This window comes from Equus quagga, chromosome 6 (assembly GCF_021613505.1).
Source record: "Equus quagga isolate Etosha38 chromosome 6, UCLA_HA_Equagga_1.0, whole genome shotgun sequence".
In the NCBI taxonomy this organism is placed as follows: domain Eukaryota; kingdom Metazoa; phylum Chordata; class Mammalia; order Perissodactyla; family Equidae; genus Equus; species Equus quagga.
Window position 1 is genome coordinate 115,748,654 of NC_060272.1, and position 23,479 is coordinate 115,772,132.

General features: G+C 40.0%; 1 protein-coding gene across 3 annotated transcripts in view; it reads right to left on the reverse strand.

The window, feature by feature from the left end:
• FREM1 (FRAS1 related extracellular matrix 1) overlaps positions 1–23,479 on the reverse strand; it is a 145,797-nt gene that overhangs the window by 68,538 nt on the left and 53,780 nt on the right. For 2 of the 3 annotated variants that reach the window (XM_046664860.1, XM_046664861.1), the window contains exons 11-19: positions 20,174–20,370; positions 19,469–19,559; positions 17,734–17,901; positions 13,948–14,156; positions 11,240–11,333; positions 7,196–7,448; positions 2,786–2,980; positions 1,524–1,709; positions 236–432 (exon numbers count right to left, since the gene is read on the reverse strand). In XM_046664860.1, coding sequence (XP_046520816.1) covers positions 236–432; positions 1,524–1,709; positions 2,786–2,980; positions 7,196–7,448; positions 11,240–11,333; positions 13,948–14,156; positions 17,734–17,901; positions 19,469–19,559; positions 20,174–20,370 — 1,590 coding nt within the window. The remainder of the gene's footprint in view (positions 1–235; positions 433–1,523; positions 1,710–2,785; positions 2,981–7,195; positions 7,449–11,239; positions 11,334–13,947; positions 14,157–17,733; positions 17,902–19,468; positions 19,560–20,173; positions 20,371–23,479) is intronic. The other variant, XM_046664862.1, reaches the window with a different exon arrangement.

Genomic DNA, 23,479 nt, shown 5'->3' on the forward strand with positions numbered 1-23,479 from the left:
CCACGTGTTTGCTATATGTTGGCAATTATTACTATCATTACAATCATCATCACTAGATTAATATTTTTCAAGTGATTGCATTACATGACATAGGTTACTGCCCTCCCCACTCCTCGTTAACTTAATGTGTTAAGTGCACCTGGGCCAGTGCTAGGTGGACTAAGTGCAAATGGAGTAGGCAAAAATAAACATCAAAAAATGACGAGAGACATGAAAATTTTGATATCTTTCTTACAGTAAAATTCTGCACTACAAAGTCAGGAGCTTCATCATTTGTGGGGTTGATTATGACATAAAATGTTGTCTCCAAAGACCGTTGCTTCCCGTCTGTGACGTACACCATGAACTGGTCGGCAGTCGGTTCCATCCTAAGATGCCTGGACTGCACATAGTTAATGTGCAAAGCCTTCATGTCTTTCCACTGAAATGAAGCTAGAACACACCAAGACAGAGCAGGCAAATAAGAAAAACTTTTTTTTTTCCAAGCTACTTGTCCTTAATCCTTAACCCCATAGCCTATTTCTCAGTAAAGCAAATAAGACATCATGGCAGTTGACCTAAGAATCAGCTATTGCGGGCTGCTATAATGACTGTCAACCATCAGCATAAAAACAGATATCCATAAATCCTAAGGAAGGATTAAAATTTGCATGGAGAACAGAAGGGCAATAACTGCTAACCAGGATGTGTAGGGACTTCATGACCATTCTTCGTATACTTGGAATGAACGTCAGTGAGACCTTCCTTTGATTAAAACCACTTCTGGATGAGCAGTTCTTGTCATGCTTGAATAAGACAGAGACCATCTCTTTCATATAAAGGCAAAACAAGAGTCAATCAATCATCTGCCTACTTGACACGTATGTCAAGCAACTGACTGAATTGGGTGGAATTAACTGATCTGCTGTTTAGGTATTTGGACATTGCCTTAAATAAAGCAAAAGAGAAAGATGCTGTGTTGTGCATTTAGTCACAGGATAAATTGTGTAACCTTTAATACAACTAATCTTTCCTCCCCCTGCCCAGGTTTAGGGAGATAGAATTGACATATAGCATTGTGTAAGTTTAAAGTGTACAATGTGGTGATTTGATACATGCATATATTGCGAAATATTTACCACAATAAGGTGAGTTAACACATCCTTCGCATAATTACCATTTTGTTATTATGGCGAGAAAATTAAAGCTCTACTCTCAAAGCAGTTTTCAAGTAGACAGTATAATATAGTCACCATGCTGTACATTAGATCCCCAGAAATTATTCATTTTCATAATTATTATTTTCATAGGGGAAATTTTCATTTATTTTGGAGTAAACTCATACACACGGGGAATCCCAAAATAAAAAACTTCAAGTGAAACACCATAGTATTCAAAAGTATCAGCAATAATAATAGCAGTTCCTTAACTGTCTATGGTGTTTTGAACATTTTTGCAGTCCTTACCCAGTTATGAAGCAGGATCTGGCCAACCAGATCCAGAAGCACAGGCGAGTTATCGCTGCGCTTCAAACAGTGACTTACCTATACTTATGCCCATATTGCTTTTTTCAAAACCTGCAGAAGGGAGCATGTTTTCAAGGTAGCCAAACTGGGGAGGAGAAACCAAAACAAATTCCAAGTCATCTGCTGCAGTGTCAGGGTCAGTGGCCGACAAATGGTTAACGGTTAGGGCTGCTGAGAACCCCTCATCTACAACAAACATGGTACCTGCGTACAAATAATAACACAATTATGATGTAGTGTGAAATCCTCTAATCAGAACAGTGAGGACAAAGGGAGTGATTGAAATTCCACTTCAGAGAAGCCTCCCATATGCAAATATCCTTCCCTGGGAGATGTTCATTTCCTTTGGCATAACTCTCCTTACAGTGAAAATATTCAGGGGTACTCGGTGGAATTTAATTTGACTTATGGAACTACATTTTTTTCTTACACAAGCAAGTCAGACAATAATGGAAAGACGGCAGAAATACTAAATGCTCCAGTACAGCCCTTTAGGCATCCGCAAGGAACTCTGATTTCCCTTGTGTCTCTATAGATGTGACAAATGAAAATAAGAATTGCCAAATGGTTTTAATGATAAGCCACTAAATGTGGTTTATGTACTCTTCAAGATCAGTTGCTACCTCTGTTTGTCAGAGTGTTAATTGCCTGCAAGCTTTTATGAAGTACTCATAACGAGTATTTTTTTCATGCCTTGGTGCTTAATTATTCTGTAGGGATAATGCTTCCTTTCCAGAACATTGCTTGGGAGATAGTTTGCAAATTATAATAACATTCATACATATGCTTGCATTTTTTTTCTGAGAGACAGGACATATACATAATGCCTATGAAGAGATGACTTTCTAAACAGCAAATAAGGTTAAACGCATATAAATGGTCTCTCTGGTATCCTCATTCTGTTCTAATAGAAATCATTATGGATAAAGTAAATTACTCTCTCTCCAGCAGGCAAGTGATATTTTCCTATGTGAAATAAAACCAGAAAATTTGAGGATTCCGACATTGTCCTCATCCCAACACGTAAACAAATACACACTCACGTACACACTTGCATTCTATCTCCAGACGGAATTACCTAAATTTTTCAACAAGTAAATTCTGCTCTGTAACCTTTTATGGATTTAGAATTTTCCACAGATTTGTGTTGAAGAAATTATTGGAGGCAATTCTGTGTGGTGATTTTCTATTTTGACTATAAGTAAAGTTCATTATTTCACTGAACCGCGAAAATGACAGCAGATGAGATAATAGGGCTTTAACAGAAAAAGCATTGTCACCTATTGCAACTGAAGGTGGTTGGTTGTCCACTGGATGCACTGTGATGTTGAGATCATACACTGGAAAGGAGTCATGAACAGGAACAGATGGCTGAGGTCCATTGTAGCAACAGCCATTCACAAAAGGGCCAGCTCCTCCATCCGAAACCACCAATGTAATGGTGTCAAAACAAGGCACCAGGCCAATCTCACCACCTGGAAGACACAGCTATCGCTGAAATACAACTTATTAAAAATATAGAATACCAAGATGAAACCTACTCACACCTCTTCTACAAGCATAGAATGGCAAGGAAAGGAACTTAAGTGCCTAAAATGTAAAACTCAATTTTATCACTATGAAATTAAATAGACTCATGAAAATAATGCAAAAACTGCTTGCCCATCTGTTGCCTCTGGTGAAATCCCTGCCAGCCATCTATCACCATATGGAGGGGCAAAATGGGGCTAACAAGGGTGTGACAGTTCACAAACGAACAAGGGAAAGACACGAAACTAGATAGTGACGGCTTCCTTTTTCCTTCATAATTGTTTAGTGTTAGGACCAATCTCAGGGAGAACAGAAGTCACCCTTGTCCCTTTGGTAATTGTCTGCCCCGTTGCATTAACCACCTTAAACGAACAACCATCAACCACATAGCAGTTGTGAGAGACACAAGAAGCTGGATAGGTGAAATACAAAGATAATCCCCATTTTTGTCCTTTGTTTCAGTGTTTTTCTCATTATATAATAGCCAAAGTGTTAAAAAAAAAAAAAACAGCAACGGCACCTGGAAAAGAAGTGGCATTTTACTTTCTTGTTACTCTTTAACGCTTACACCTATGGGTTTCAAAATGGCTCCAACTTAGGCAGGAAGAAGAGAGGAAGTGAGGAAGAAGATTAGATGGTTTATCAGTGAACAGGACAATCTGTTCCTGGGTTACCAATTAACAGCACAGAGCTAGGAGTGCTCGCTATCTGGGGACAGAAAAGTCCTGTAGATGTGATTTTGGTAATTCTCATGCATCACTTTGAAAGTCCCAAGAGGGAAGCAATTATGTTTGAAGTTTTGATGAGACTAGGAGACAAAAGATCAGGGGCTTCATCTCTTTCACAAGACATGCTGGTCAAATCTACAGAGTATTGTGCTTGGCATCATTCTCTTTATTTAAAAAAGACAAGGAAAATCTAGAGATGATATAATTAAGCAAACAAATGATTAAAGGGTGAGAAAACTGGGTTATTTGGAAAAACTAGAGTTGAAGTTGAAAGAATTAGAATTAAACAATCAGCCTTCAACTTTAGGAAAAGTAAAAAAGAAAGAAGCCCTCTCATCTATTCATATATATAAAAAACAAATTGGCTTAAAGCATATTTATTCATCATTCACTTGATACATATATATTTAATGCCTAACCAGGTGACAATTAGTGTTCTTCATGCTCTAGCAGAGAAAAAGGAAGACATTTTGAAAATGTCAAAAATGTTTCAAAAGAATATCAAAAAACAAAGGACCTACTACGTGTCAGGTGCTGACCTAGTCTAATGGTAGAGAAAGAAATGCAATATGGTTATAATATCACAGATACATGTATCTATCAAGCAGAACCATATAAAATTGCCACTATTAAGCCATTTCTTACCTATTAAATTGAAAATTCATATATCTCAGCCTGATTATGTAAAAGCTGCTGAGGGTGGAAGAGGGTGAGAATATTGGCTGACAATGGTATGGGGGCAGGGCACATATGCCAGAGAAAGTCAGAGAAGTCTTTCAAGATGCTTAGCTAGGCTTGTACTAAGCATTAAAGGATGAATAGTTTACCAGGTAGATAAGGCAGAGAATTGGGAGGTAGGAGAGAGGACCTATAGGGAGAGGGAATCCAAAAGAGAAATGAGAAAATCATTCTAGGAAGAAAGGACAGCTCAAAAGAAAAGAGGTAAACATAATACATTCAGTAACTATAATTTCAATATAATGGAAGTATAGGGTACATTTATAGAGTGAGCTAGAAAAGTAGGCTGAGCATTAAGTCACAAAAAAGGCTACAACATGGATGAAAGAATTCCTCACCTTGAAATGGAATATAGTCTAAGGACACGATCTATACTTAGAATTGTTAATCATAGTGTTATTTAAAAGGAAAATTTTGAATGACTTCTTGTTTAATGTTGACAGAATAGCAAATTAGTAATGTACTTTATATCATAAAATATTCAATTATTAAAACATGTTTATGATAACTTTATAACATTTAATAAATATTATTATAAACATTTTTAGGTGATAACCTAAATGAAAAAAGTAATCTGCAAAGCCGTGCATACAACATAACTGCCACTATGTTAAAAATTATGATTAGAAAATAGTAAATAAAATGCTGTAATACTGAAATGTTAATAGTGATTATCTTTGAGGGGTAAATAAGGTGATTTTTCAAAACTTCGTTATACTTTTCTATACTTTCCAAGTTTTCTTCAATGAGCATGTATTATTTTCATAATCATAAGAAACAAATAAAATAATGGTGAAAAAATTATTCTCGGGTGGCCTATAAAAATCAATGTATTTTGGAAGCCAAGAGCAGGACCACATAAGTCACTGAAACTTCAGATCCTACAGTTCTACTGTGCTTCTTTATACCAGTCCTAGCACAGTGCTAAATAACCACCAATTGAGTAACTGAGCGAACATTACAAGAAAACGTAACATTTAACTATCAAGCCATCCTTTGAATACAGTTTTTCTTCTAGTTTAGTAACATAACAAAAGCACATCTATCTGAAATAATTTGCCCCAAAGTACTACTAGGTCTTCCGGAAAAAAATTCGTTAACACACCCTTCCACGGCCATCACTCTAGAAGAGATTTATAAATCTGTATACATGTCGTCTTGCACCTGGAATAAGGCATTGGAAGAGAAGACAGATTCATCTCACCCCTAATTCGCCTATGCTGCACGAGCCTGCCAAAGATGTTAAAATTATGTAAAAAAACAACAATCATTGGTCTTTGGATCCCCTTTCTGCCAGTCTATTTGAGATCCTTTGGAGAAATCAAAAAAAAGCATGGAGTTGTGAACTATTGAGAGACATCAAACATGTGGACTACACTTCCCAGGACGAGGAAATAACCACTGAATGCTTTCCTAAGACTAAACGCAGATGAGAAGACAAGGAGATACCATTTAAAGAAAAAAGATGTCTGGCAGAGTGATTGAAATGCCCCACACTGATTAATTGGCCATGAAACAACTGGTACCCTAATATCTCATTGCTTCCAAAGTACATACGAAAAACATTATTTCAAAATGTCTTCTCCCATTTCCGAATTAATCCTTAGCTATCTCAATCTCCCTCCTTGAGTTCTTTCCCAGTGGGAATACACTGCTTGTATTCTTTCTCTATGTCTCTTGAAATAAGAAAGTGATTTAACTCTGATAGCTCTTATTTTCTGCACCACTCACCTGGCTTACATACCCAATCGTACTTCCCTCATGGGATTTACAGATTAGGGAGGCATATGGATGAGTAAACAGGAAATCATAATCAAGTGTGATAAAAAGTTAGTTAGGGGAAGCATATGGTATTATTATTGATGAAGTGTCCTCAACCCAGAATTCAGAAGATGTACCAGGGCGCTGATATGGGCATGTATCATACTGTCATCTCTGCATGTGAATGGGTTTTGTCTACTCATTTAAATCAAATGTCCTTCACAGCAGGATCTGGATTATACTCTTTTATGGTCCACAGTGCCTTGCAGATATCAGATGTTGCTTTAATATTTTCTTTATTTGAACATTTACGTGGGGAACAAATGCCACCTGGGTAACCATATAATGTGATGCCAGAAATGTAAGCATAATGCTAATATACAAACGTTCGCTGTATCTCCAATCTGTGTCCACCACTGTCGTGTGCTGTGGGAAAGGTACACAAAACATAAGACATCCTCATTGCTTTTCAGGAACTAAAAAGCAGACCAGTTGCTTCTTAGGAGCTAGCTGGTGATCAGTAAACTTTTTAAATTAATAATATAATTATTTTAGAGAACTTACTACAGGCATTTCTGTTACGATTTATGAATCCAGAAGCTGTGATGGTCAAATAAAGTCCTCTTCAAATTGACCAAAAGTGATAAGGACAACCCAGGGTGCATTGAAGGCCTATGTGGAAGCATCAAGAACTGAGCAGCAATACCATCTGCTCTTTCTCCACTCTTTGAAAGTCATTGTTCTAGCGAGATCATACTTCTAAATAAGGTGATCATACTTGAAAACTGGGATACAGGCTGCTGCTGCTGCTTTTTAATGGAAGCAAACATTAAGATTGTTAGATTATCAGAACCCACAGCAAGGGGTGGAGTTAAGACTCTGTCATGTTGCTTGCATGCCCTTACTTGGACTGGCCACAAAACTATCACTTACCTGTGTGTTTGTAGGTCACAGCCCCTGAGATAACATCTCCCTGAGAGAACTTATCCACTGTGACTCCAGCTCTCCTCACCACCCCATGCTGAGGTCCTCGAGCGATCACAAACATCAGTTTCAAATCATCACTGTCTATGTCGGTAGCAAAAATGTATTCAGAGGTGATGATCACCTCATTGCCCTCTGAGCAATGCATCATGGGAGTGAGGTCCGCCTTTAGGATTGGTGGCTCATCATTTACAGGGAGTACCTAAGCAGGAAAAAAACACACGTTTCCAAGAAAAAGAAAGCAATGACAGATTGCCCAACTGGTAACCCATAGCTCATAGTCAGAATGACAAGCATTTTCAATCTTGCAAACATGTGAAACAATAGCCGTGGAATTTGGCCAAGGAGTCCATCATATCTTTTAACTTTCCCCATATGAACCATCTTGCAAGAAATGACCCACACGAGAGACATTGTAGTTAGGAATGGGAGAGTACGGTTATGGTTTGGGACTCAAAGCTCTCGTTTGTTTCGAAACAGACAAAATATAAATATAATATAATGCCTTCTTCACCAAAGTCCCTATCCTCCTACATTAAATTCACACATATTCTAGAGGAAATCTGGTCGTTGTGGTCTGATTCATTTACATTTACCACATCGAAGTTATTTATATTTCAAATTAGTTGGTGATTACAAAGCTTTCCTCCACCCTCAACTTCCTCCCACCCAGGAAGTTTCTCTGGACTTACAATAAGCAGCAGCTGCATTTCAAACATTTTGAGTTAAATCTGAAACTCTATAACCATCAAATCAATGCCAGTTTTCAACTTGGTAAAACATTTTTTCTCACTGTCATGAAAATAAAGCTCCAAGAAAGGAAAGAAAAGCAACATGAAATCACACTGGCTCTCTGAATTTACAAAGATGAGGTAGAAATTTGAAAAAGCGTGTCTTCTAAATAGGAATAAAGGACATTCCCCCCCTGAGTTCACTGCCACAACCTGGGGTGTGTGCTGCACGTTTATTTATCAAGTCTGGCCTGTGAACACTCTCAACCCTAATTTCCTTCCTGCCACAAGTCAGCCAAAGTAATCTTTTTAAAATGTGGCTTTCATCAAGTCACTGCCTGCAGGAAACTTCAACGGCTTCCCAGGGCTTCTCCTAGGATGTCTTCGGCCGCATCTCATGTGATGGGGTATCTTTATGATCCCTCTCTATTTTCACCCCAAGACACTGCGTTCCTCACATCCCAGGTCTTCGCACCGTCTCTCTGCCCGCTGTCTGCTATGCTCCGCCCTCAGCTCTTTGCTTGGCTACCTCCTCCTTTAAGTTACATGTGGAATCCTCAGGGAAAACTTCTTGACACCTCAGGCTCATTTACGGACTTCTCTTGTTTACTCTCTTTTAGCATCTGTTAATTGTAGAACAGATCCATATTTTAATCAATTATTTCCGTGATAATCTGTTTCATGCCTGTCTTCATGCCTTGCCTGAAGCTCTAAAAGTACAAGGACATTATCGTCTTGTTCATCATCATACCCCAAGCACCTAGCCCAGGACCTAGCAAAAAGAAGACATTTATTAAATATCTATGGAATAAATGAATGAATGAATGTAATTATGTATATATGCCCTGATTACTCTGCTATTTAAACAGGATAACAACTCTACAACAAATATGCTTGATATTGTCTTGACACTTTCCTTTAATGAGTAAAAAGATGGAATGATGGAAACCTAGTCTTAATTATTTAATCAAAGGTAAATTACAAAAACATATACAACATTCTATTTTCTACTGGCTTATTAGGAAGCAATATCTTTCTTCAAGTTCTCTGAGTGGATTCATTAAAGACTTTATTATTGTTCTTGATTCAGTCTGAGGAAGCTCACCAATAAGTTTATGATGACCATTTTGCAGCAGTTCACAAAAGAGCCTCAGCTTTCAAATGGATAATAAAATTCAAAGGCAACAGAATTAAAAACATTCCTCCTGGATTAAAAAAAGTCACACTTAGTTGTCCAAAATTCCCTATACCTCTGATTGGCTTTCAAAAGTCATGCCCTTTTGTCTAAAAGGTAATAATAAACAGATTGTTTTCCTCAAATGTACTGCTTATTGTCATTAAGAAGCAGATGGTCATGGATGGAAGATAGGGTTGGGGATATTTTGCCCTGAAATTTGCTCTTCAGGAAAAAAAGGAACTCAGAAAAGCTTTCTCTATACAGAAGCCCTCCCTTTTCCATGGCGGATATGTTCCAAGACCCCCACCGGGTGCCTGAAACGGCAGATAGTACCAAACGCTATATATGCGATGTTTTTTCCTATACACACATATGTGAGGTGTGACAGCAAAGCTAGCATGAATTTCTCTTTCCTTCTTCACAATTTCACAGATAGAAGCTTCATTCTTCCTGTAGATCTTAGCAACCTCAGCACACAATTTTTTTTCTTTCCTTATCAAGTTGAGAACTTTCACCTTTTCACTGAAAGGAAGCACTTTATGGCTTCTCTGGCATATCCAAACTGCCAGCATCACTACTCTTGTGCTTTGGGGCCATTATGAAGTAAAATAAGGGTTACTCGAATGCAAGCACTATGATACCACGACAGTTAATCTGAAAACCCAGACAGCCACTAAGTGGCAAACGTGTGGGTAGTGTGTACAGTGTGGATACACTGGACAAAAGGATGATTCACATCCTGGGCGAGATGGCATGAGATTTTGTCACACTACTCTGTATGGCATACAATTTAAAACTTAAGAATTGTTTATTTCTGGAATTTTCCATTTAATATTTTTGGACCTCAGTTGACTGTGGGTAACTGAAACCCTCAAAAGCTAAATTGTGGGTAAGGGGGCGGGAGGGCCTACTGTATGTAAAAATCTGTCAATAAAGAAAATTTCCCTTTTTGAAGGTGAAATACACTGCTCATCATCTAGACCTCAAAAGCCATCATGGGGATTAAGTGGGAAAATGGAAGGAAGGGGCTCTGTGTCATGACTGACACAGATAGGTACTCAGGAAATGCCAGCAAGTATAATACTTACAATCACCGGGTAATTTACAACTATGGCAGTGGCGAGGAGGAAAGAATACTGGCCAGAGAGTACCAGAGGTACCCGAGAGTGGAGATGCCAGCCTACGGCTACACAGTCAAGTTAATGACTTTAGGCAAGTCATTGAAACTTCTTGGGCCTAAGCTTCCTTAGCTATGAAATGAGGATAATTCCTTCTCTGTCTAAAAACACGAGATGGCTGTGATCATTCTTAATTAATTACTAATTGCAAAATATCTTACAAACACATTACTATTACCACTAATAATAATTTCATATCACAAACGTCTGACAAAATTCAAACAGAAACAGAATTTGGAACTGTGAGACTAATTAGTGGCTCTTTCACGGGCATGTTAAGTCTTTCTGCAGACCCTCCTTTGTCACTAACTACAAATACCTGAAAAATTCTCTGAGCTGTGCTTGTGGACGTGGGTGGTTATTCAACAGAGAAACTCCAGGGTTCCCATCAGACCTTTGGGCATGCACTCAGCCTTTATGTGCAGATGCTTCTTCATTTGTCACAAGGCAAAAATAGTCATCTCAAACAGACCTCTGGCTGGGGGCATACGGTACAGGAATTCACAAGGGGGCACCACGCACATATGGACACGCTTCTTCCACACAACAGGGAGAACCCCAGTGATGCTAGCCCAACCGGCCCAGCTGCTAAATAAATATTTCTGAGTATTACAGCCCAAAAATATTAGAAATAATTTATACATGGAACCAATTGCTTTTTAAGTTATTTACTCATCTGAGTTTGAGATCAGAGTAGTTCTTGAAATGGCTTAGAGAGAGAAAACAGCATACCCATTTCACCCGTACAGCTTTGCCCTTTATTGCCTGTCCCGAGACATTCAAAGACGTAAGCAGGCATCCTCATACTCTGGAGTCCTTGTGTTTCAAGTTCTACCAGGGACTCCAAGAGGCTTCCAAACCAGATGCTTTATTTCTATATGAACCAGGGAGGAAGCTCTCTACCCACCTCAACGTGGAGAACAAATTCTGCTGAATTCGTGCCATCTGTGACCTCCAAGTGTATGTCATCCTGAAGTACCTCAGATCCATCATGCTGATACCTGTGGGGATGATATTTGTCACTCGTCTCTCTAGGCCACTGTGAGAGTAGGTTGAGATGCCTGACACAAGAGCTCTTCCATGCCTTCGGCCATGTGTTCAATAAATACATAGATAATAAAACACAGCATAATCATGACGTGACGTATTTAACTACTTAGGTATCCCTGAAAGTAAAATTACTCCACCCTGGGAAAATGTGTTATATGCGTTCACAATTGTCTCCAAATCAAAAAGCAGTCCTTGAAGTTGCCACTGTGACAATGGGAAGTAGTAAGAATAGCTCTGCTACTCACAAAAAACCGTGGCCAGGGCCAGGGGGATACTGACACCGGGCAGTAGACAGGTAAAAGTGGGGCACTGTGTTGGGGCTGGCCCAGTGGTGCAGTGGTTAAGTTTGACCGCTCTGCTTTGGCAGCCAGGGGTTCGCCAGTTGGGATCCTGGGCACAGAGCTACGCATCGCGTATCAAGCCATGCTGTGGCATGCGTCCCACAGGTAAGGTAGAGGAAGATGAGCACGGATGTTAGCTCAGGACCAATCTTCCTCAGCAAAAAAGAGGAGGATTGGTAGTGGAGTTTAGCTCAGGGTCAACATTCCTCAAAAAAAAAACTACAAGTGGGGCACTGTGTGGATTTTGATGATTCTCCTTCCTCCCCCGCTTTCAAGGTTAATCTTTCTGCCTGTACTCTGGATCTACTCAGCTCTTCTCTAAAACTTTGATCTATAAATTATTTATTGCCTCTCTCCTGCCATTTTTCCGTTTTCATTTACTAGTTCTCTTCCTCTCAACCTATAAAGATTCTCGAATCTCTCCCAGACTTAAAAAGAGTTTTTGCTTGGTCAAGTCTTAGCTCTATTTCCTTTAATTCTCAGGGAAGTTTCCTGAAGGAATTGTCTAATTCTAGACTTTCCATTGACTCTCCAGCCCACTGCAGTGATAAGTGGTGAGTTCTAAATAATCATTGAGTTGAATTGAGCCAAATGTTTAGCTTATCGATGATCTGTTCAAGACACTGAGGAATGGAAATAAATCCCAGGAATTGAAAGTAAAAGTTGCATTAAAAGTTGTATAGTATTTTGAACATGTATGTTATTTACATATGAAAAAAATCCAGCACTAAAAGGTATTTTACTTAGAACTAGTCTCATCCATATGGCAGGGTACTCAGGTTGGGATTCCATTTCAATGGTGGAGAAAGTCCGCCTCCCGCCCCTAGTATCCTTCCCACATGCTGCCTCCTAGGCTTTGTTTTGTCACGCCCCCTGATATTTTTTATCAAAAATAGATTGATATGTGATATTGTGTTAATACTACTTACCATGCTAGTACCTGTAGAAGGGCCAAGTGAGTCTAAGAGTACACATCCAAAGACATGGCTGTGGAGCCAAACAGAACTTCTTTCAAAACCTGACTCCCCCACATACTAGCTGAGTTTGCCCTCAGTTTCTTCAGCTATAATATGAGACTAGCACCATCTACCATGTCAGGCTTGATTTCTGTGAAGATTAAATGAAAAAACATAATTGCAAGTCTCTAGCAGAATGCTTGAACTATACGTGCTAGCAAATATTGGTGCTTTTTCCTTTTCTATCCATCATTCACTACTTAGTAAGAATTATCTAAACAGAGCTCTTTCTAACATTTAGCTAAGAGCTGAGATCTTGCAGTAAAAAAGGAAATTTTAATGAGGATAGGAGTGAGTAGTGAAAAGAGGTCAAGATACTGGAGACTGTAAAGCAAGTGTAACTAAACTGTTGGATTAAACTGATCTTCTGTGCACAAAGCTTACTTCCCAGTCAGCTTCCTAGTCAAGTATGGACCTAAGCATTTGATGCCTAATACCTTCTACTATACTTTATCGAAAGGGCCCAAATTCCCATTTATAACTTAAACTTGTAAGTAAGAAACTAACCAATCTATCTGTCTACCTGACCACTGCTTTTGAGCAGCTTGCATGGTTTGTCAGAGAAGTTGTTTTACTAGATTTTGTAGAAAAGTTTCTTATGGAACTGCATTAGGTGAAAGAAATGTAAGACCTTATGGAGAGGAAAACGATTGTGGGACCATGAGGCAGACTGTCGGAGAGCCAAGTAGAACTCCATCGCCACCTACCCCGCCTACTGTTTTGCTTGCAAATCCCCACGCCAGTAGAATGGAAGAAAACATTACACTAAAGACATCAGTCAACTGAATTCTATCCCAGAGTTCCCAGGGTTATGCAATTGGCTTTTCTTAAAGCCAAGTTCAATTATGTAGATTAGCTTTCCAGATTATTTCAGTCTATATTCATCTAGTTTGACTTCTACCTCTTGTGATAAGTGCAACTGCAGCAAATTTAATATTCATGGAGAATATTAAAATTGAGAAAATAATCCATCTCTTTTGTTCTTCAAATATCCATAAAGGCATTCCCACTGGTACAGCAAGCCAGAAGGAAAGAAAATGTCCAGAAAAATTTGTCACTTCTAATTTTCAACTGACCCTTGAAAGTATTAAGTGGCACATTGGTACCCCTGAAAGAAGTGGACAAACTTCTTTCTCTTACTTGGCCTCACAATTGATCCAAATAGGAGCCAAAGCAGGTAAAGAAAAAAAGCCAGGAAATGTTCTAACCTAACTTTTAAGGTATGGAGGTCTCCCCAAGAAAATGTGCCCCCTGTGTTTAGAGGAAATCCGTTCAGCTCCACCCTTCCATGTGGAAGGGGTCTCTGCAGGGAGAGGTAGATACTGTCCAGTTGGGTGTCCACATCAGAAACCAGAATGTGCTCTGTGCTGACGATGCATTGACCTCCCTCAGCCACTCTCAGAGGGTTGGTAAATACCTAGAAATAAGGAAGGAAACATTCAAAGCCTTGTTCCATGAGGTGTCCCTGAAGACAGAGCTCATTAAATCAAGCAAAAACTTTCAGTGCCATCTCCACTCATCAATTAATTTTTCCCAAATGTGGTAAAGGGGATAGCGTCATAAGACATCTTGGCTGAGAAATATTTTTCCTAAATGTTTCTGATTCTAAACATTGATGCACACAAAGAAGCAGGCAGATCTATGAACCCAAAAGTACCTACATTTCATTTATCTCAGAGGCTGAAGAGCAGAAACAGCACTCCAATTGGTTATTATCTGTAGTGCTAAATTGAGAAAATAATCACTTTCATCATCATGTCCATACCCACCATGACTCCACACACGTACCTTAATCTACAAAATGAACAAAACCTATATCAAACTCCCCTAGAGAAAAGAATCCATCTCTTTTTTCACCCTCAAAATTCCTAAAGACTTGAGAAATTTTTTTTAAGATTGGCACCTGAGCTAACAACTGTTGCCAATCTTCTTTTTTTTTTCCTGATTTTTCTCCCCAAATCCCCCAAGTACATAGTTGTATATTTTATTTGTGGGTCCTTCTAGCTATGGAACGTGGGATGCCGCCTCAACATGGCCTAATGAGCGGTGCCATGTCTGCGCCCAGGATGCGAACCGGCGACACCCTGGGCTGCCAAAGCGGAGCTCGCGAACTTAACCGATCAGCCCCGGGGCCAGCCCCCAAGAAACTGATTGGAGATTTCAAGCATCAGTAGTCATGAGTATTTTAGAGATGAAAGCAGAGCAGGGAAATTGAAGATCGAAAACTGAATATTCCATAAGAAATAGATTTACTCAAACATTAGACTTAAATATTAAAGCCATGAAGATGATTTTCTATAATGGAAAAACTCAATATTCAACTAATAGATCATTTGTAAGTAAAATGCAAGTTGGAGGGCTTGGGATATTTTATCACCATATTGGGAGCTGGCAAGAAGTGTTCCACGGTCAAATAAGTCTAGAAAACAGGTACATACAATATCTCCACCTTGGAGATGTTTAAGGCACATAAGGGTGATCAACGCTCTGAGGTCCTTAAGTAGGGAAACCTGTTAACTTTGTTTAACCTACCATTTCCCCAAATTTGTTTCACTCCACAGAAGCTAAAGCATCAGATACCAAGTGATGGGCTCTGAGGGCCGCCCACAGATGGCCTAGGCTGAGCACCTGCCAATAGGGAGACACAGCATTCTCCAAGGAGGCAGCTACTCTCCTCGGAGAGCCGCTGCTCCCAGAAAGGAGAAATTTCCCTGAAGAAAGAGCTGGTAAAACGCAGGGGACAAGGAATGGGCAGAGGAAAGGGAGGTGAGCAAGAAGAAGTCACCGCCTCCACTCAAAGCCCTGCTCCAGCCTCCCACCCACCAGGGCACAGCTGCCAGGAGCATCCACGGATGTCCCAGAAGCACCCCCTGGATGGTGGAAATTATGAGACCCACACCCCAGAGACAGTTGCCTTCTATACTTTAAGAAGCTGCTTCCACCAGCAAAGGAAAACAAAAGCAAGAGCCTTCTCTCCCAAAACCACCTCCACCCCCATCCTTCTCGGTGCCTTACACTCATTTTGCCAAATGTACATTTTCACTGTTTGTAGGAGAAAGAAAGAAAGGGAACTCTTATTCAAAGAGGAGTACTATCTTTGAAACATGGTTCATGTCTGCCAGCCTCATTTTTTCCTGAGTTGTGTCATTTAATATCCCAAGACGCTAATGTTTCAAGGAACATACTGTGCTCCATTAGATGATTTTTAAGTGTATAGGTATTTTAGGGAAATTTTCAAAAAGTTGAAGCATAAGGCTAATTCGCCCCCACTCATTAATCATCAACTTTTCTGCCCATACCCAGTGCTTAGGTTTCTGGGACTTCAGGTTAGCTTGGTGTCGAGATCTCTTAGCGGTTACCACTCAGCCCAGCTATCTGTGGGTATTCACATCATGGAATCACTTCTGTGACTGTTTTCACTGAAGCTACTCTTTTTAATTTTATTTCTAATATTCTAGGTTCTCTAAGGTACTATTTCATTTGTTTTATACACTGTAGAAGAAAAGACAGCAGTCACTAAGCCACTTGAGCCCCAAGTCCTCACCACTGCTCCCAACTACCTTCAAACGATGGAGGTAATTGTTTGCTTCACCCTTTTTAGTTTTTTTCCCCAGATCATCCTTCTCTAGCAAGAGCCTTGGACTGCTTTGCATAAAAGACTATTTCTCCATGATTGTTCTAGAAAAATGTTTAACTTCCTTAGATTCTGGGTTATCTCAGGACCTGTATCTCATACCTAGAAAATGATGGTCTGAGTGAAATCTAATCAAATTAACAGGAATTTGATTAATTTTCTCCACAGGGAATGTGATCTGATTGAAGGAGTCAAAAAATATAGTTTAGGTTCTTTTGTGCGAGCTCTCTGGTGCATCTTCTTCTAAAAATTGCAAGTTCAGAGGCCCGAGGGGTCAGGCCAGGGCTGTGAACGTGTGGTGAGTTGGATAGTGACTTTGGTGACTGGAGAGCATGCCCTCTCCAACTGCTGGCGGGGCTAAGTGAGCTCAGTGTTGTCAGAGCTTCCAGATTTTCAAGAGAAGCCAGAAACCCAGACTTCATATGAAACCTCCTAATGTGTAAGTGTTGGCAACTCATGATTTAAAAATGATGTTTAGACCCATCAGAGCAGCTCTGTGAGTAGGGTAAGCCCCTTGGTCCCTCAAGGGGAGACCTCGGCCCCACAACCTTGGGCAGGCGTAGAGATGGTGAGGAGCGAGCAGGAAAGAGAATGTCAGTGCTTTGCTGGCTGTCTTCCAGGTAGGCAGCTGGGAAGCTGACCTCTTTCCTTAGGGATGAAACATGCATAGGTTCTAGTCCCCTCTGGTTCCTAATGAATGGGTAATCCTATATTGTCTTTCCACTTTTAAGGGAAAAAAATGAGCCTAGGAATAGCCAACCCAATTAAGTCTAGCACTCCAGTGGGGGGGGGGGGGGGGGGGGGGGGGAACAAACCCACAATAAGAACCCCAGCCTCGCAGATAAGATACACAGGTAGCATGGCCCTTATGGCTCAGTTTTAATGAGAGACTCCAGTGCTTGAAAGCTTAACATAAACATTGGGGAGTGAGACAGGCTAGGAAGGAAGGGCCCATCTTAATTCATTTGGAAAATTAAAGAGCTTCTTTAGATTACACAGCAGCATAGCTGGCCTGTGGTGAGAGCGAATAAGCTCTTCTGGTTGCTAAGAGACCCATAATTTAATCCCTTTCCCCTGATCAACACGTGAAACTCAGCAGAAAGGAAAGGAAAGGAAAGAGATTTTGACAAAGCTTTGAAAATAATGCCAAATTCAGCAACTGGAAAACCTCACCTTTTAGATAGGAAATCCCCTGGGAAGTGAAGGACTACCTGCCCCGCGCTTTTTTCCTAAACTACAGCTGGAAAATAAGAAAGTTCTTTAAAATAGCCTAAAGAACAGTTAGCTTTTCCAGTAAGTCTTAAAGTCTTTCCTTGGGTCCTCTGTCCTTTTCCTCCTTCATATCAAACATTGTACCGACCTCAGGAACTTGATTGTCCACTGGAAGAATCGTGATGTTAAAGCAGATCCCGTGCAAAGTGCCGCCATGCTGGTTACTGACGGAAAATGCAAACTGGACACGTTGTAGATGGGGGCCTATATCCTGCATGGGTGGCATGTAGGCCACTTTCATATAATTCACAGCATGCTGCAAAGCAAATAGAGATGGACATGTGGGAGCCAATCTGTGAGGAGCAGGGAGTCTCAGAGATCTAGGTCCAAGAGAACCATTGTCTTAAAGGATATCAAACATTGTAAAAGCTGCCATCATCGGGGCCGGCCCCGTGGCCGAGTGGTTAAGTTCGCGCGCTCCGCTGCACGCGGCCCAGTGTTTCGTTAGTTCGAATCCTGGGCGCGGACATGGCACTGCTCATCAGACCACGCTGAGGCAGCGTCCCACATGCCACAACTAGAAGAACCCACAACGAAGAATACACAACTATGTACCGGGGGGCTTTGGGGAGAAAAAGGAAAAAATAAAATCTTTAAAAAAAAAAAGCTGCCATCATTAATTTGAAGATTCTAATAAGCTCTATTTTATAAATCACATGTTTTAAAAACAGGAGGGAAAAGAACAAAGAAATTAAGTAAATATGTGAAGTGCTTGAAACCCATCAACTCTATAAAGATAGAAGATTTGAATTGCAATCCAGTTCCACCATGAAGTAGCTGTATGATAATGGTTAAGCTACTTAAACGTGCTAGGCCTCTATTTCCTTATCTATAAAATGAATAAAATAATAAAATAATAGTACTTAGCACATGGGGTTGACATACTCATTTACAATCTCTAACTACAGTGAGATTAGTCATAATCAGCTCTAAACCACAGAGGTGGCTGCTGCCTAAGCACTCTTCACCACCATTGTGACCCCTGTGAGATCTTCAGAGTAGAGTTCAGGAGTAGGGGAAGGGTGGATAAAGTATTTGGAAGGTAGTAGATGTTATGGGTTGAATTGTGTCCCCCTTGAAAAGAAAGGTTGAAGTCCTAACCCCAAGTACCTCAAAATGTGATTTCATTTGGGAATAGGGTTGTTACAGATATAACTAGTTAAGTTAAGGTGAGTTCATATTGGAGTGGGGTGGGCCCTTTGTATCCTTATAATAAGAGGAGAGAGACACAAGGGGAGAAGATGGCCACAGGATGACAGAGGCAGAGATGGGAGCGATGCCTCCACAAGCCAAGGACTGTCAAAGATTGCCAGCAAACCACTAGAAGCTAGGAAGAGGCAAGGAAGGATTCCCCTACAGGGTTTCAGAGGAGTGTGGCCTTGCTGACACCTTGATTTCAGACTTCTAACCCCCAGAACTGTGAGACAATAAACCTCCGTTGTTTTAAGCTGCCCAATATGTGGTACTTTGCTATGGCAGCCCCAGGAAACTAATACAGTAGGATACTGGGTGAACTGAATTTGGTGGAATAAAAACATATGCCCCAGGTCCCTAAGTGAGAGCCCTGCTGCTGGCAAATCAATGCAAAAGGCTGTGCTGAATTATAATAAGATTTTGAAATCATATCCAGCTTGACCAAGCATTTTCAAATAGATGTCGCATGCTTAACAGAAATGTGCAAGCAGAGAGAATATAGACATCAAGCATTTGATGCTTGTGACAGATGTCAAAAGGCAGTATTCTCGAGTGCAGCACTAGGGGTGCCATACATCCTCAGAGGATGCCTCGATCATTTGTGTCAACATTTCAGCATAGCATCATACCTGAGTGAACGACCTCAGCCCCGGGGCTGCAGGATTCTTGGTTAGCTTTGGTATGCTGTCTACCATGAATAATTTCCCAGCATCCGAGTGTCTAAAGAGAAATACAGAAGAACACATCAGCTAATTTTCCAAGTAAGAAAAATTAAATCGAATAGCCCATAACCAAATTTTCTAAAGCTCAAAGAGTTCATCACAGGAAGAAATCAAATGTTGCATATTTATTTTCCTTCTTTATGTTGGGGGTTCTAGCCTTTAGCCCAGTATCATCAATGCCGTGCTCATCATGACTTCAAAAACTATGTAAAGTTTCTGCTTTGGCATGAAGAACGGGAATCGTTATTCTCAACCTAAAAATGTTTACTCACTACCATGTATATGACATGGGCCTAAGGTACATTCGTGCCACTTTTCTGGATTGAGATCATAGAATGTGACCATTTCGTGATCTGCAATATCTAAAAATAATGTTATGAAGACTCAATCTCTTTAGAAAATGGAATGAAAGACTGTTTTAAGCCTCCCTAAGCTGAAGACACTACAAGCTTCAGGTTTTGAAGGGAGGGATGAGATAGATTTGAGATTACAGTAAATGATGGAGTGATCAACAAAGCAATTGAACCACAATATTATACATTGACACTTTCGACTCAGTCCTAGATCACTAGCTGTAATGAATAGCTCAGGCGATGACTTTCATAGAGATACCTGTGGCTGAAGGAGAAAAACGGAGGCATTGTTATTGTGTAGAGCAACTCCCTGTCGTATGATTCCATATCTATGAAATGTAGATGTTTCTTAGTTATGTAGGCCACCTCAGTTTCCTTGACAACCAAATGCCGAGAAACTCCGGGAGCTTCTTTTGGAAGCTGGTCATCCACTGGAGTGATATGGATTGTCACCACCTGGAAAGAAATTTCTATACCACTAATTTGAAATACCAAAAAGGCACCAAAGAAAACACCCCACAATCACCTCATCACAGTTACAATGATTTTTCTAAAACTGTCGTTTATATTTGACTTGTATATAAATAATTCAGGATAATTCAGGACATTCAAAATATAATAATTCAGGATATTCAAAATAATTCAGGAGCTATGAAGAATGTGAGCCAAAAAATGGAACATTCTCCATCCATTTTATATCTTAAGAATGTAATTACCACAATTACAGTTAATGAAGTCATGAGCACTATAGAATTGGCAAATAAAACACAAAATATGTGCCTGATTTTATTTCTCTATCTCCCTCCACCTGTGCTTTCCCAACCTCCCTCTTTTCAGTCATCGATCCTAGAAACCTTGACATAACTTTTGGTTCCTCCTTTTCCACTCACATACAACACATCACCAACTGCCAGAGTTTCTACTTATAAAGTATCCTATACAGCGACCACAGCCCACTCCCACCCCAGCTGTCATTCCCACTGTTACTGGCCTAGCTCCAGCTCTCATAATTTCTTCCTTCCATTATTGCAACAGCTTTCTGATAGCCATAACTCCAATAGCTAATCTAGACTTTTCAGACCTCTAGTGCTATCTTCAAAGAAATACAAGTCAAATCAGGTTATTCACCTCCTCAAGAATCTTAAACACCCACCCAGGAGGAATGGAATTCAAACTCCTTAGCATGGCATCCAAGACCCTCCACAGTTTAGACACACTCTACTTTTCAACTTTTCGTCTTTTACTACCTTTCAGCATTACTCCAGCACACCAGTTGCACACCACAGACCTGGCCCCAGTCCTCAAGCATGCCTCTGTGCTTTGGATCATGTTGTTTCTTCAATCAGGAATGCTTTCTCCAGCAACCTGAGAGAAGTCTCTTCTTAAAACTTTCCCAAATTTCTCAATTGGAACTAATTGTTCCTGAATTTTTCTTATCCCTTCACATTGTCTTGTATTATTAGTTAGTAGTTTACATGTCAGTCTCTCCTAGACTGACAGCTCCACAGGAAGAGGATCACAGTACAGTACAAACCACATGGAATTTGCAGTGAACAAAGTCTTGAGTATACCACTTCATAGTTATTGATCTTGAGCAACTCACTCAACTCTTGGGCGTGTCAATTTTCTTCTTTGTAAGTTAAGCATGATACCAACAACCTCACAGAGTTGTTAGAGGATCAAATATCACTATGTAGATAAAATGTCTCGAATTGGTAGGTGCTCAATAAATATGTTCATCTCTGTAGCTCCATAACTTCTGGCATGGTATTTTGTAGGTAGGAGGCACTTCATCAGTGTTTGCTAAATGAATGAATCTACATGCCCTGTTTGTGATTTTAAGAATTTTTAAAACCACATTCATAGATTTGATTCATGCAAGAGGGCAAGGAGGCTTTGTCAAACAGCTTTTATCATCACATTTGTTTGTTTTTTTTACAATAATCCATGATTGGTAACAAGAAGGCAATTATTACCTCTCTCTTGAAATGGTACATTTGCTTGGCATGATGAGTCTTTGCACAGCCTGATGCATGAGAGTACTTACTCTGCTTTTAATTGTTTTAATACTGTCACTGAAGCACAGATCAGCAAAGCCAGTTTGTCTACAATAAGGGTGTTCACAACACTCAATTTGAAAATGAAGAGATTCCTTTTTATTTTTATTTTTTTAAAGGAAATGAGTTGGGTTTTTTTGTTTAAAGATTGGCACCTGAGCTAACAACTTGTGCCAATCTTCCTTTGTTTTCTATTTTTCATTTTTTTCTGCTTTTTCTCCCCAAATCCCCCCAGTACATAGTTGTATATTTTAGTTATGGATCCTTCTAGTTGTGGCACGTGGGATGCCGCCTCAGCGTGGCCTAACGAGCGGTGCCATGTCCACGCCCAGAATCCAAAACAGTGAAACCCTGGGCCACTGAAGTGCAGTTCGCGAACTTAACCACTCGGCCATGGAGCCAGCCCGGAGGTTCCTTTTTAAATTGACATACTAAGCAAAAACTAAAACATGGTTAAGCTTTTGCTAGGAGATAGGAAAGACTGGAACATCAGCTCAGCCACTTACAAGCTGTGCTCCCTGGGGCAAATCATTTAACCCTTTGGGGCTCAGTTTTTCTCTCTGTACATTGGGAATAATAACAACGGCTATTATAGAGAAGCATTGTCCGGATCAAACGAGATAGCTAATAGCACAGTGAGCACCTGGCAGTGGGTGCTCAATAAATTAATTCCCTGTTTCCATCCTTCACTACTTTTACAAAAGCGTATGGCATATTTACTACTCCATTTTGAAGTATTCCAATAATTAAAAACTAAAGCCAGTTATCAAAATAAAGAAACACAATGACAGTCATTTCTCCAGTTTCCTGCAGTCTGTGTCACAATTTTTTTTCCAATTATAGTTTTTTGCTAATCTACAAAGTTCAGCAATTCTCTATGGGACCTCCCAGCCAGAGTGTGGATCATTGAGGCTCCACTTAATTGAAAAACTGGATTTAATAAGGAAACAATAGTTATTGTGCCTTCAAAGAGACCATTTTCCATGCTAATTTATTCTCCAGTGTGTTCTTTCTGTGAAAAGAATGTACAAGCATGCTTTTTTATGCTCTTGGAGTAATTCTTGGTGGGAACATTTTTCAACATGCTTTATGATCACCTAAGTTGATGTGTCCTTACATATTTATGCATGTTTAAACATTATTGTGGGTGAGAAAAATCCTATTTTAACAAACTCCATAGAGAAATAAAGTGGTCCAGTTGCAGTGAAATTTGGTTGTAACAAAGACGTTATGGAATACTTGTTCCCAGACAGCGGAAAACTAGTGCCCAGATCAATCTCTGGGCTCTTGCTTGCTGGCTCCTCATACACCCCTCCAGTCTGCTTATGGCCACAAGCACCCACGGACAGATTTGTAGGGAATCATAATATAAAGTGATAAATCAGTATATAAAATGCAAAGCCTGACCTTGACCCTCAGAATCGGGCTCACCATATGATACTCCGCTGACTGGCATCTGACTTTCTTATATGCCTGGGTTCTTGATCCTTTCTCTACCCTGAGCTTTG